Below are 15452 nucleotides of genomic sequence, written 5' to 3'. Positions count from 1 at the left end.
GTGGTAATATAGGCAACCAGAGTTGCAAATGAAGCCCGGGATTTGAATTTCCTGGGCTTCATTTGCATCTTGCCGGGCGCCGCCATTTTTAAATGTCCGCTAGTGCGGACTCCGTGCCGTGCGGCTACATGTGGCACGGACTAGGTAGTTCGGATTAGGCTTCCTATTCCGAACTACCGTTACTCCTCGTGAAAGTATAGGATAGGAAGCCTAATACGAACTACCTAGTCTGTGCCGCGTGTAGCCGCACGGCACGGGGTCCGCACTAGCGGACATTTAAAAATGGCGGCGCCGGCAAGATGCAAATGAAGCCCAGGAAATTCAAATGCTGGGCTTCATTTGCAACTCCAGTTGCCTACATTACCACGCTAGTTCGAACTAGGGTGGTAGTGTAGACATACCCTTAGAGCTACTGGACTTTTGTTACTTGGCACATGTTAATGAAGTTTGTACTCTAGCCCAGAGATAATTTCCTAGGAGTTTTTCAGTGAGAGTTATAAAGAGGAATTCCTGAAACTTCACGTATATTTGTAGAGTTCTTAACGGTAACAATTGGTGTATCTTGGAAACATTTTCATCCACTGTAAGACTGAACTAACTGTTGACACAGGTGTAATTGAAGACAGAATTTGTCCATAGACTGCAAATTTGCAAGATTTCTACTTACCCATTACTTTTTATATTTGGCTTTTTTTCTCCCCACAGCCTGCCACTTTTACATGAGTAGTGTCAGAGGGCTGAATTTTAAAGATTAGCTTGTCTGTGTTTTACTTAGCCAAAACGACATTGAGCTAGGTCTGTGACCTTTGCATTTTCTTCAGTCATTTCTTAATGTTAACTTGAAACCACTTTAAATGCACCAATGGTACATATAGCTTAATACGTGTTGAGGTATCAAGTTTGTACCAGTGACTAGTGGCTATAATTAGAAAGTGGATAACACTGGTATTGGACACCAGATAAGCAGGGTGACCAGGTCATAACAATGAAATATCAGGACACATTGGGGAACTATCAACCCTGCCCACATTCCATTCCTGTTCTGCGCAGGCTTTGCTCTCACTCCACCCTAAGTCCTAGGAGAAGCAGAGCTCCTGCTTTGCATCCCTCTTCACCCTCTGCCCACCATTGGCTTGCTGCATCCCTCCACAGTCCCCCACCCACTGCTCCCCTCTTCCCACCACCACTATCTGCCACTCATCTCCTCACTTCTCTGTCAGCCAACCCCCGGCCTACCTCAAAAATACCCTGCTTGCTGCTGGCTTGCTTCTCGCCTCCTCATTTCCCCTTCTACCTCTGCTGACTCACTGATTGCCTCCTCACTTCCCCGCTGACTGCTCACATTTCTGCTCACCTTCTCTCTCCCCTCTGTCCCCCACTAACCTCTCCATTCCCTTGCCAGACACCTCTCTGCCTGCCACAAGAATCCCTGCCAGCTGCTGGTTCGCTGCTCACCTCCTCACCACCCTCTGCTGCTGGCTCCCTGCTCATGTCCCTGCCCTGCTGCTGGCTCCTGCTTGCCTCTTGACTCCCCTCCCCCATCCACTGCTTGCTTCACTGCTCACCTCCTTACCCCTTCAACCACTGCTTGCCTGCTCTCATCTCCCCCACTGCTGGCTTCCCGTTCATCTCCTACCTCAATTGCTGGATCCCCCCTTGCCTCCTCCCCCGACCCCCTGCTTGCCTCCGTGCTCACCTCCTCACCCCCCGCCACTGCTTACCTTGCTGTTCGCCTCCTCTCATTCCTCCTGCCACTAGCTTACCACTCACCTCCTACCCTCACTGCTGGTTCACTGCTTGCCTTCTCACCTGAATATCAGGACAAATGGTGTCCTGATCATACATTGGTCAATACCAATTTTTTGGAGAAAGAGTTAAATATTGGCACAATCCCAATTTTATCAGGACATTGGTCACCTGAGCCACAAGGAATCTGGTTGGGCTAGTCACTAATATATTTGTCTCATGTATCATTTCACCTTGAGACTCCTAAAAAGCATGAGACAAGTACACAACAAGTACTTTTTTTTTTCTGGCAGTTGTGATGGAGTAAAATGACTCCCATGTTGTGACGGTTTTGGAAAGCATCAGATAATGATTGTTTGTTTATTCTGACCTAGCTGGTAGTACCCATTTCTAATTTCAATTATTTCATGATTAAAAAGTTACCCATGTTTATGTGTTTATCTTGTCATTGAAAGAGTGGTGAGAAGACAGAAGAGTTGGTGAGCAAGTCTGTTCCTGTGAAAACCCATTATTCATTATTTTCTTTCCCCTCCCCTCAAAGAGCTCTAGTGGTTTCTCTAGTAACGTCAGTTCTAGCACAAAGTCACCATTTACCATCTGCTCACTGTTAACCAGCAGCATGGTCAAGTGTCTAAGAATAAATCTATAGAGCACTGGCAGTCCTGCATTACAGGATCCCAAAATGACTCACAGAAATCAATTATTTTGAGGATTTTCTTCATTGTCACTAAAATATGCACAGTACAAGTGCTGCTGAGCAACAGTAGGTCATACTGAACCCAAGGATTTTTGAAAGCAAAAGATCTCATCTTTATTGAGCTTATAACACAAAATTCCAATACAGTAGCGTATTACATCTATGATTATAACTCATTACAAACATACTCTAAACAAATTGGGCTACAAGTTCATATTAAGCAAAATGGCTACTTGTGTTAATTTCCTACTTTCAAGTAGGAATAAGAAATCCTCCGGAAAAGGCTTTATTTTCCAGAGAATAACGTCTAGACTGGCGCTTTTCTCTGGCTTTTCCCCAAGCCGGAAAAAAGTGGCAGCCATGTTAATGCAAATGCTGTGGGGAATATTTAAATCCCCCGCAGATTTGCCTATTCCAACGTGCTACATTAGCATCCCTTTTCCGGAAGGGATGCCAGTGTAGATGTAGCCTAGATGGAGAAGCACATATTTCTAACCACCATAACCAAAGTCTGTTTTTTCCTGACAGCACTTTCCTTACCAAATGACTTTGGAAACTCTCCCTCTTCCTTCCTTCCCCAGGAGCCCAATGCCTGAGTTTATAGTAGTCCAGTGCACCAAGGATCACTGGCCCAACCACTTCCAACAATAACATTTCTGTACAAAAACCAAACCTTAACCAGCTATCTTTAAGGTATATGTGGGGTGTAGCTAGAGACCTCTGTTGAAACAGAGGTAAATATAGGGCAAGCAAAGTCATCAAAGAGCTGAGCTCCTCTCTGCCCATGGTCCAGGCTGGGCCAGCCTAACAATTGATGGTGCCCTATGCAGAGTGGTACTCTGCACTGACAAAAGGAAGGAAATCAGGCAGAGTTTCTTCTTGATGCCTGGAGACTGAGAAGGAACATAGTTTATAGGGAGAAGGAGATAGTGCTCTTGGATCACAGAGCATTCCCAGTGGCTTCTGGCTTTGTGTTTAAGATTGATCCTGGATCATTTTTTATATTGATAAATTGTTTGGGCCTGGTAAAATATTCTCCTTTTGGCCTTTTCCCACACACAAAAATGGAAAAGGACAATACTTTAATACTTTAAAAGTTTAAATCTTTGAGACATTGCAACAAAATACAAATGTTTAAGTGATTATACTGCTGACTTGCTATCATTGTAGTGTGATTGTTCTGAACCTTTGGAGTTCCTCTCCCAGCCCTGTCGAATTTGTGTAAGTGGTCGGTCTATACATGGGAATATCAGAACAAATTTTATAGCCAGGACAAAGCAAGGAACAATGAGAGAAAGCATATATGCAGCAGGAAGATACCATTTATACATCGAAGGGCTCAAGAATCTCTTTCCACCATAGACCAGCGTATGTGCAGTGCATAAAATCAGTGTCAGGTATCCCAGTTTGGACTATAGGGAGGGAAAAAGAGCATTGGTTAAGATTGCACAATAAACTTTACAGTAAATCCTATTTGAAACCTATATAAACTCTTGGGATATTCCCAAAATTGGGACTGAACTGAGATTGCTTAAAAGAATTTGCTTCATATTTTTAATTACAATTTTTAATTTTACTTTTCAAAATGTTTGTTTAGCAAAACTGATAATTTTTGGTAGGCCACATATATATCCATCTGCTTGTAATTTTCATGAAAACTGGAAAAATGAATCCCAAGGCCCTAACTATTTAGAGGCCAGTGACAGTTCAACAAGAGTCTTCATATCATTTTGGTTTCTTCAGTACACCAAAGCTTTCTTGACAGTAGATTCTTTCCCCCCTGTAGCTCAAAACGGATATGCTGAAGCAGCCAATGGTTGCCATGCTTCATATGAACCAGGCACAGACAGTAATTAGTGCTGCACTGTCACTAGGGTGGTACTGTTTATACCCACATGACAGCATGTGCTGTGGGTTCACCAGTTTTGCTTGTACATGAGCTAGACCTTAGGACAGGTGACTCTCTACATCCGTAGTGTCCAACCAGTTCTGAAGTAAGGATGTTAAGAAGTGGGTAATTGGCTAATCGTGCAGTCGATACAATTTGTATCAACGACACGATTAGTCAATAAGGGGAGGCGCTCTGTCCTGTTTCACGAGGCATAAGGGAGCGGTCGACAAAGGTGTTCCCTGTCAACCGATCCGCGTCTTGACTGCCGTGCTGTGCCGATGATCAGCTGAGCCGGCACAGTGCAGCGGTCATTTTTATTTTAATGAAGCGGGGGATATTTAAATCCCGGCTTCATTGACTATGTCGGGTAGTCTAATTTACATGCCTCTGTTGGTAGAGGCATGTAGTCTAGACATACCCTATGATCCCACAGGAAAGACAGCCTCCCTGAAGGTATCCAAGGCAGGATTTAGGCAGCAGGGATGGCTGCTAATGCAGCTGGACAAGCTATAAAATATCTATTGCCTCTCTGATAACTGGTGAGGTAGGATTATCAGTAGGGATGCCCCATATCTTTGCAGGTGAGTTGAGCAGTTTCAGGACAAGGGAGCAGTATCACCAGTTGATACAGTTGAATGTCAGCTGAGTTCCATTGACAGACTTACAAGTGAATTCAAATAAAGAGGGGGAAGGGACCAAAGCTGAAATAGAGGCACAAAGGGACTGAAGAGGAGGAAGAGGAGGCAGAAAGGACAAGTGCGCATGAAAAAGGGCAACTGTAGTCCAGCAAAGGTTGGCATTTGATGGCATTATACAAAATTAAATTTTGTATAACTTTGTGTTTAAAATAGTTTTTCATCACTGAAAACTTCAGTGTGGACTAATCTTTCTGCAATTTATTGACTAAAACTATTTTGTAGCCCCAAATTCTCCATAAATGGAGCATACAACTCTCACCTGACTGGGATGCTATAATGATGCAGGTAGTCCGTGCATACTCCCTCGCAGCCTAGTGTTACACTGCTAGGTTGTCCCAAGCAGAGCAGCAGCAGAATTCAGTTTAACAGGTCAGGCAAGAAACATCAGACTTTGTTTTGGGTGGGTGGAGGGGTAAATATCATGCCCTCTTTTAAAAAGGCTTCAGGCCAGGAGCCATTACCACAAACAGGCTCCTCAGGCCCTGGTTCAGGCTTTTCAAACTTAAAGTCCACACTTAAGTCTCTGAATCAGATCCATGAATGTCTTCTAGTACCTATGAAAGCAACTGTCATTCACTTCAGCCTACCTGACACCTACTTCTCCCTGTGCTTCCTGTTTATAGAACTCAGACCTGCCAGGACCTTTTTGATTATCATCAAGCTGTAGGCATCAGCCTGTCCCCTCCCTTCAAGGGACAGCACCTTCTACACTCCATTCCTTTACAGATGCATAATAGCATCACTACTACTACAAATATGCAAGTCTTGATTCTTCAAACCCTGTGACCCATGCAAGCTGGATGTCCAATTACTGGGTTTGAACATGAGGTAAAAGAAGTGGTGAAATAAAAGTTAACTCTCTCACCCTCACCCATATGACACATTTTTGGTTTTTAGCCAATCACTTGTTTCAGAGGATGGAGTATATTTTGCCCAACTCCTTTTAAGAGATGCTTATGATCTCAAAAAATAAGGAAATGTTTTTTTTTAAATCAGCGACTGAATATTTAATTGATTTATTTGATGTAAATCATCACTCTGTTTTATACAAACATCTTCTGAAAGCAACAAATTAGTCACTGTAACTTCTCATTTATTGTTTAGTTTTCCTAATTTTACTTTATGTAGATGGATGCCACCACCACAAGCTACAAGGGAAACATAAAAGATTGACAGGAGAGTGCAGGAAATGCAGCATAGAGAAAGGACATGAAATTAGTATTTTAGTGGAAAGAAGGTATATTCCTTACCTGTACAAATCGAAATTCTCTCCAGTTGACACTGTTGCTGACTGAGGGCAAGGAAGTTATTCCCAGCAATATAAATAGAAAAAATCCCAGAATACCTAAAGCCACGTAAGAGTCACTAATCCAGCCATTAGTGTTGTAAAATGGATCTGTTCTGTTGTCCTTTACCTGAAGAAAAAAAATCACATATACTTTAATAGTGCAGTAGCTGCAGCACCCATAGACAGAAATGCTCATTATTGAGATTTCCTTTAAAGTGAATTGTAAAGATTTGTGCAAACAGATTACAGAAGTCAGAAACAGCAGATCAGCTTGTCTCCTGAACAAAGAGAGGTGCTCTGAACTGCCAGCATGCAGGGTCTTCCATAGCATGTGCCACTTAGAGGCACTAGATACAGTGTTGCATACAGCCTAATTGTAGCATTGATATACAGTACAGTACATTTTGGTAGACTTATTGATGATTGTGGGAATATGGTTATTTAAAAAAATAAGCATGACTTTCTGAATGTCAGTGGCTGTGCTACTCTCATAGGGATTTAGAGAAATGTAGAACCCATTTCTCAAAATTATTAATAATTAATATTTTTCTGCATATGTTGTTAGCTGCTACACTAGCTAGAGGGAAGACTGAGATAAGAAGTCCCACATTTAACCACAGCATCAGTCTCCTTTGAAAATACAGATATCTAGAGGAAACACCAATCATATAAAGAAATTCAAGAGTGTAATCTGCAAGATAGTAGCAGACAAAAGTGGGGTTGGGTGGAGCAATAAACAAAAACTTACCTGAGATATGACGTAAACATTTATTCTCCATCTTACATAATAGCGAATAGGGATAACAAGAGTGTATAAAACATGTAGAAAAGCAAAAACCAAGGCTACTAATCCAAGCTGTTTCCTACAGAGCATCCATTTGTCCAGCCAGTCTGGGAAACGACTGTATTTTGTACCTCTGTGTAACTGGAGAATTGCAGCAATTATGCCAGGAAGGTAAACCAAAGCAAGAAGGATGAGTGCCACTATGGGGCAGACTCGATTTGGAATGGTAATTGCAATAAAAAATGAGACGTCTTTGTTTTCATATACGTAGGGGTAGATTACCTCACGGATCAAACAGTAGAAGAAAAAAAATACACTTAGACCAATAGCCAAGTAGATGGGAAACTTCCACATCGGAAAGAGCTGCAGTGGGTAATTTTCTATTTCTTTGGCTGCCACGAGAGAGCCTTGATCCAATGGTGTAAGACCAAGAGTCCGAACAATATCCATCACCATTTGTTTGGCTTTGTTGTCATTTCCACAGATAAACACCTGCAACAAAAAGAATGGGATTTATTTTGACAAATCTTTGAGACACATTTCACTATTGATCTGTATGAGAATAAAATAAAACTTTAAAGTTCATTACATTTCCAATATTTCTAGAAATCATTGGCTTTCTTACTAGTCTTTGGTGCAAGGGTGAATGACTAATAAACTCTACTACTGAGACATAGAATCAGAAATAAAATCTTTTCACTGGGAAGGTGGAAGGTTTAAAGTGAAGCAAAATATAATACACTTAACAATGGTATTTAGCTAGTACAGTTAAATTTTAGCACACACTTTGGAAGACAATTCTATCAAGCATCTTACTGGTAAAGGGTTCTTGAGGGTTGTATATAAATGAGCACAATCTTCCACTTTTGTCCTACACATATAAAACAGTGATCCACAAGGATTCCAGAACAGTGAGGATAGGTATTTCTCTTCCAGGTTGCTGAGATCAATGTAGAGGGAGCCTCTCTCAGGGTATGTCTACACTACCACCCTAGTTCGAACTAGGATGGTAATGTAGGCAACCGGAGTTGCAAATGAAGCCCGGGATTTGAATTTCCCGGGCTTCATTTGCATCTTGCCGGGCGCCGCCATTTTTAAATGTCCGCTAGTGCGGACTCCGTGCCGCGCAGCTACACGCGGCACGGACTAGGTAGTTCGGACTAGGCTTCCTAGTCCGAACTACCATTACTCCTCATTTCATGGTAACGGTAGTTCGGAATAGGAGTAACGGTATTTTGGACTAGGAAGCCTAGTCCGAACTACCTAGTCCATGCCGCGTGTAGCCGCGTGGCACGGAGTCCGCACTAGCGGACATTTAAAAATGGCGACGCCTGGCAAGATGCAAATGAAGCCCGGGAAATTCAAATCCCGGGCTTCATTTGCAACTCCGGTTGCCTACATTACCACCCTAGTTCGAACTAGGGTGGTAGTGCAGACATACCCTCATACAGTTAGGCAGGGTAGTAGAAAAGCATTGCCTCACTAGGCAATTGTGTGAACAGCACAGTCACAAGGATGGGGAATGTTTTGGGAAAGACAATACTCATCTAGGAGTCTGAAAAAAAAAAAAGGAAATCTTTGTCTTGTTCAGAACCACAATAAAAGGGATTTTTGAAACTTCTAACCATAGTTAAGCTTGAAAGAAGCTACATTTGTGCAGAGATAAGCCTGGTCACGAATACAATGCACCAGATCTTTGTCTCTGTGAAGTCAATAGCCCCAGAAGCACAAAACAGGTATAATGATGGCTAAAGTGATCAGTTGAGGCAGCACATGGAGTAAGGGCATTCTGATGGTTCCTGGCTGCCAGGGAAGTCAAGTTACTCCTGACATCGCACTAAACTGCTTCTCAGGTCTAGTCCAGCATGCAGTGGCTGAAAAGTCAGAAAGCCATGAAGATGGCTAACAAACTCCATAATTACTTCAGCCATCCCAAGCTAAGTATGAGAATCTCCATGCCCTTCTTGCCCAGTGTCCCTCCTCCACCCTGCCCACACCTCTGAATTCTGGGTAAGTCCAAATCTGTCTCTGAACTCTGTGGGAAGGGACATACATATATTTCCATGTTTATGCATTACCTCACAGTAGCCAGAATGGAAGCTTGATTTAAACAGGTTGGCATCTCTTTTCCACCCTATGCTCCTTTCTGTCTCATTTCTTATCCTCCTTGTCCAACTTCCCTCAATTGCCTCACTGTGCTTCTTCCTCTCTGCTTTCCCTCTTCTCTTGATTCTTTCTTTGATTCTTTTGTCTCAATTCCTTTCCTTAATCTTTCCCATCTGCAGCTCTCTGTGGCCCTTATTTCATCCTGATCTTCTCCCTCTTTTTAAAATTCCTCTTTAATTTACAAACTTAAATTATTTTAGAATCCGCCCAGCACTGTAGCATATGTAACAGTGGATTCCTTCTCTGAAATTTGTTGATATCTTCCTGCGGTTTGGGGTGGGAGCATTTGCTTAACAATCAAAAGACAGGGGGGAAAAAAATCAATATTTTTGAAATGTTTAGATTTATTTCTAGGCTAAGATCAAACAATCATATTGGAGCATGAAAGGATGTTTTAGCATAGTTAGTTGACTGAACACGGAATCATAATGAAGGTTGCAGCTGAACTTGGTATGATACTTTTCTCTTATTGACCTGTGTTTTGCTGTATTATTTAGAAATTGCTCACATGATATAATTTACAAGAAGCTCTTTCATCTTACCTGTCTGCTTGCATCCAATGTGCCTGACTGCAAGGCCCATGCTGACACGGTGTTAAATGCTTTCACTACCTTAGCGCCTGGCACCAGCTGAGCAAGGTATTCTGCATTGGATTCAGGGTACTGGTTTATTTTGAGGTTGTTGCTTACATCCACCAATACTTTTCCATGGAGAACGTCACTTAACTCTGTGAGAAAGTTGTAATGTTGTCGCTGAATTGCTACAATAATAATGTCAGCCTTGTGTGCAGCCTCTCCATGGCTCAGTACCTCTGCACCTTTGGGAATCAGGCTGGAAGTTTGTGCATTTCGGCTTCCAAACACTATTGAATAGCCACACTGGAGCATTTTATACCCCAGAGATCTTCCAAAATCTCCGGTTCCAAAAATACATACAGTCTCTTGTTTAGGAGAGTTTTCAGCAAGAGGGATCATGTTGGAAGAATTTTTCTCCATATCTAAAAAATAGTAATAAGAAAAAAAACCAATACAGGAATATGTTAAAAATAGACAAAGCAGCTTGATGTTTTGATTATACCAAAATGCATATTAAAGTCCTCTTTGTTTCTTGGACCATTTAGCAGGCAAGTCGAACAATTAACATACATTGTCAGAGGACTTACTGTGCAGTTGTATAAAGAAAAGTAATGACAATGTCTCTCTATGGGCTCAGAACACCTGACCTTGCCCACAGCTGATAGATGCAGACCCTGGATGCAAAAGAACTGTTTCAGTTCTGTTCTCTCAGGGTATGTCTACACTACAAAGTTAATTAGAACTAACAGACGTTAGTTCAAATTAACTTTGTTAGGCGCTACACATACAAACCGCTAGTTCGAACTTAATTCGAACTAGCGGAGCGTTTAATTCGAACTAGGTAAACCTCATTCTATGAGGACTAACGCCTAGGTCGAATTAAGTAGTTCGAATTAAGGGGTGTGTAGCCCCTTAATTCGAACTAGTGAGAGGCTAGCCCTCCCCAGCTTTCCCTGGTGGCCACTCTAGCCAACACCAGGGAAACTCTTCTGCCCCCCTCCCGGCCCCGGAGCCCTATTTATCATTAAGGGCAAATTAAGACCTGGAGGTTTTCTTGAGTCTTGAGCAATCGGTTAATCAGTGCATTAGGACTTCCTTGAAGGGAAGTTTTCAGAATATAACCTGAAAGCTAATTTGATTGCCTTGGGAGAAAGGGTGAACCTGGTCTGGCACAAAAATGAAAATTTCCCTCCATTAGAAGCAGTATCTGTCAGTTCCAGTTATCAGGGCAAGCAGGATCTATATCTTCAGCCTTCAACAGCATATCACCACAAATTGGGTCTGCCAGGAAATGAACAGAACTGGTCTAGCCTCCAGAGAGGACAGGCAAGCTGTCCCATAAGAGTTTGCAAATGTGAGCATAGAGAGGTACAGTGGGTGTAGCACTGTGAACCATGAGATATGTGCCCAGAAAGTTGTTTGTGAAGGCCAGTGTGGGTGTGGTGTATGACTACATGATAATGTGGCTGTGCTATCACAGGTTAGACTACCACAGGTTAACTGTACCTCATGATTGCTTGCTTATGCTTGACAGGCAGTGAAAACATAACAAAAGCACCCATGTTAACTCTAGGGAAGACATACCCCCAGTGGACTAAAAAATTATCTATGATGTAATTGCAATAACTCCAATCAGTGGTGTTATACCAGGCAAGAATTATTGCCAGCATTGTTAGAAGACTCTTCTCTGGAAAGCACTATATAAATAATTATAGAAGAAATCACAGAAACATTTACCACATAATGATACACTGTTTTCTTCTGAGACAGATATTTGCAATGAACTTTAGAAAACTTTTTATACAGCGTTTGTATACATGCTTCAGTTGCCATAAATGATCCAGTTGATTGACAGGTTGTGTCACTAAAGTAATTTAGCTTTGTCATTCACCCGCATGATCATTTTTTAAATGACTGAGCAGGTGGCAATTATTTGAGATAGTCACATGACTGTTACTTTCTTAGGGCTACTGTATACTAGAAACTCTACATTGGTGCAGCTTCATTGATGAAGCTGCCCTGCTGTAGCATGTCTGCTACTTCACCTCTGTGAGAGCCAGAAGCTATGTCAGTGGGGGTATGTCTACACTACAAAGATAATTCGAACTAACAGACGTTAGTTCGAATTAACTTTGATAGGCGCTACACATGCAAACCGCTAGATCGAATTTAATTCGAACTAGCGGTGCGCTTAATTCGAACTAGGTAAACCTCATTCTACGAGGACTAACGCCTAGTTCGAATTAACTAATTCAAATTAAGGGCTGTGTAGCCACTTAATTCAAACTAGTGAGAGGCTAGCCCTCCCCAGATTTCCCTGGTGGCCACTCTGGGCACCACCAGGGAAACTCTTCTGCCCCCCTCCCGGCCCCGGAGCCCTTAAAGGGGCACAGTCTGGCTACGGTGCCCGTGCCAGGTGCAAGCCTGCCAGCACCCAGCTAGCAGACCCTGCACCTGGCACGGCACGAACCAGCCACCCGCTGCCACCCAGCCCTCCACCTCTTCCCGGGACCAGTCTGGCGGCTCCCAGGAGCCTGCACGGGGCTGCAAGAGGCGGGCATCTGCCTGGTCTAGTGCGGAGATCATGGACCTCATCCACAACCTCCGCACTAGGAACAGGAAAGTGGCCGACTAGGGCAAGATAGCTACCAGCCTGGCCACCCAGGAGCAGGTTGGCATGAAAATCAAGGTGGTCCAGTGAGACCCCTGACCCTGAGCCCTGAGCTTAGAACGGCCATACTGGGTCAGACCAAAGGTCCATCTAGCCCAGTAGCCTGTCTGCCAAGAGCGGCCAACACTAGGGACCCTGGAGGGGATGGACCGAAACAATGACCAAGCCATTTGTCTCGTGCCATCCATCTCCAGCCTTCCACAAACAGAAGCCAGGGACACCATTTCTACCCCCTGGCTAATAGCACTCCATGGACCCAACCTCCATGACTTAATCTAACTTCTCTTTAAACTCTGTTCTAGTTCTAGCCTTCACAGCCTCCTGCAGCAAGGAGTTCCACAGGCTGACTATTTGCTTTGTGAAGAAGAACTTTCTGTTCTTAGTTTGAAGCCTGCTACCCATTCATTTCATTTGGTGTCCTCTAGTCCTTCTATTATGGGAACTAATGAAGAACTTTTCTTTATGCACCCTCTCCACACCACTCGTGCTTTTATAGACCTCTATCATATCCCCCCTCAGTCTCCTCTTTTCTAAGCTGAGAAGTCCCAGTCTCTTTAGCCTCTGTTCATATGGGACCTGTTCCAAACTCCTGATCATTTTAGTTGCCCTCCCCTCTCCCACCCTCTCTCTTCCCCTCTCCCACCTCCTTTTCCCAGTCTCCCCGAGTTTTGTTCAATAAAGAGAGTTTCTATTTTTGAACACACGTGTCCTTTATTTTGTACATCAGGAAGGGGGGCTAGGGAGGGGCAAGTGGAAGGAGGTGAGGGAGGAATGGGGTACGAGCCCCCGATGGGGAGGACTGGGGTGGCTCTGCGGGCTCCTCGGGGTGGAAGCTCTCCTGCAGCCCCCCGATTGACCTCCACCCCCCGGATGGCAGCCTGCGGCAAGTGCAGCTGGGCTGATGGCCGAGTGCTGTGATGTGCCAAGTGTGGGCATTCAGGGCACTCCAAGCCAGCACTGCTTTGCTGTCCCTCATCGACTTAGACAAGCGAGCGGGGAACCCCTGATAACTGTCTGTCCGGGATGGGGGTCGGGTCCCTTTAAGCACAGCCCTTGGCTAGCCTGAGACAGCAGCTCCACGCTCTAAATCCTAATCTGATGCCCTGCCTGCACTGCTTCCGGTCATCCTTAACCTCGGTTCAGGGTCCACTCAATGTGGACATGCTAGTTCGAATTAGCAAAACGCTAATTCGAACTAGTTTTTAGGTCTAGATGCACTAGTTCGAATTAGCTTAGTTTGAATTAACTAATTCGAATTAAGTTAGTTCGAATTAGTGCTGTAGTGTAGACATACCCTCAGGGGAAAATGATGAGGGAGGGTAAGATACAGGGAGAAGGAATAGTATTCACCCCATGTTTCAGGGTCATTTCTGCTTACTTTGCTGACAGAAACAAGTTAAAGGAGAATATACCAACAGAAATCAAAACCTGGAGGCTCTTTTCAGGAAAACTCAAAGAAGAAACATTACATAAAGGAGCAAGCTAGGAGTTTACTTGCCTTACTCAGGGTTTTATTGTTATTGCTCTTCAATGCCAATGTGTGATATTAGGAAAGAACCCCGGGAGAAGGGACCTTCGAGGCACTGGGTTACTAGAGTGTATTTTTTCTACTTACAATAATTCTATTATAAACAATGTATAAATGTTGATTTAACAGGTACTCATATGACCCACTTCTCCGTAATAGCTGAGTGCCTCATAATTGGTTTTGTCTTTATTATTTATTTGCATTATGGTATCACCTAGGATCCCCAAAGACCAGGCCCCCACTGTGTTAGATGTTGTACAAATAGAGGATAAAAAGACAGGCCGTGTCCCAACAAGCTTACAGTCTATGGATCCTTGCAACACACCTGTGAGATAGGATAGGAAAACAGTATTATCTTCATTTCAGAGATGATGGACTGAGGTGTAGAGAGACAAAGTGAACTGCCCAAGTCTATGCAAGAAGTCAGTGGTAGTTCAGGGAATTGACACAAGTCTCCTGAATGCCTTTACTATCCTAACTATGGTCCTTTCTCTATGTATGTAGCTATACATACTACATAAAGGAAACCCATTCAAAAGGAATGATAAGTAGAAAATTCTAGGAATTTAGTAGTGTATGCTCTGTTATGTGACACTACATTGTTCCACCACTGGACATGTTTAAGCATGTTGAGACTCTGTTGAGTCTGCTGATATCATGGGAGACTGTGATGAGGTGTGTACCTCAATCAGCCATGAAAAGGATAAAGTTAAATTGAGCCTGAGAGGTCAGTTATGGTATCTGGCTGCACCTGGAGGGAGAGCCAGGCTTAAAAGATCATGAAGCCCAGTTGGGCAGGTGCAGGCTGGTTAGCATAAAGCCAGGATGATGAGAGCAGAAGAGGGATGAAGAGAGAATGTCTGCTCTTATGCTCTGGATACAAAAAGGACACCTGCAAGAGAAAATAAGGCCTGGATCCTAACTCTGAAAGAAGAGTCTATCCAGAGAAGTTACAAAGAAGAAAGCATGAGAGAGGCTGCTTTGGAAGAAGCCCAGGGAAACAGCAGCAAGGAGCAGGACTAAGCAGAATGCTCCTACTGGTTATAGGGTTCCTGAGCTGGAGCTGGAGTCAAAAAGCTTGCCCAGACAGAGCACTTTGGCAGTCATGCCCTCTCTTAATTGAGATGTGAATGGAAATCAAATGACTGTTTTGATGTGATGAGCAGAATAATTAAATAATACAAATAACTGTATTTAATGAAAGGTACAGTAATAAGAAACAAATCTACAAAGTGTCTCCAGTGTTCTTTAAAATAAAATACCCAACATTTAATTCACTGATGATTGTTTGGAGCTAAGCACTTGCTCAAATAATCCAGAAAGCAATATTTTGACCTCTAGACCTTAAATATTGGGTTTTTTTGTATATATGCCTCCAATTACAGGACAAGTACTCACAAAACTAAAT

General features: G+C 43.2%; 1 protein-coding gene across 2 annotated transcripts in view; it reads right to left on the bottom strand.

Moving 5' to 3' along the window:
- Positions 1-2532: 2532 nt before the first annotated feature.
- Positions 2533-15452, bottom strand: part of STEAP4 (STEAP4 metalloreductase) — a 36076-nt gene continuing 23156 nt past the window's right edge. For both annotated transcript variants that reach the window (XM_006134110.5, XM_075922412.2), the window contains 4 exons: positions 9813-10267; positions 7069-7596; positions 6283-6447; positions 2533-3855 (listed from right to left, as the gene is read on the bottom strand). In XM_006134110.5, coding sequence (XP_006134172.2) covers positions 3586-3855; positions 6283-6447; positions 7069-7596; positions 9813-10265 — 1416 coding nt within the window. In that variant the 5' untranslated portion in view covers positions 10266-10267 and the 3' untranslated portion in view covers positions 2533-3585. The remainder of the gene's footprint in view (positions 3856-6282; positions 6448-7068; positions 7597-9812; positions 10268-15452) is intronic.

Source organism: Pelodiscus sinensis, chromosome 2, assembly GCF_052426305.1.
Source record: "Pelodiscus sinensis isolate ZL-2025 chromosome 2, ASM5242630v1, whole genome shotgun sequence".
NCBI classification, from domain to species: Eukaryota; Metazoa; Chordata; order Testudines; family Trionychidae; genus Pelodiscus; species Pelodiscus sinensis.
Note: the sequence above shows the minus strand (reverse complement) of the source record. Positions and strands in the feature narration are given on the sequence as shown.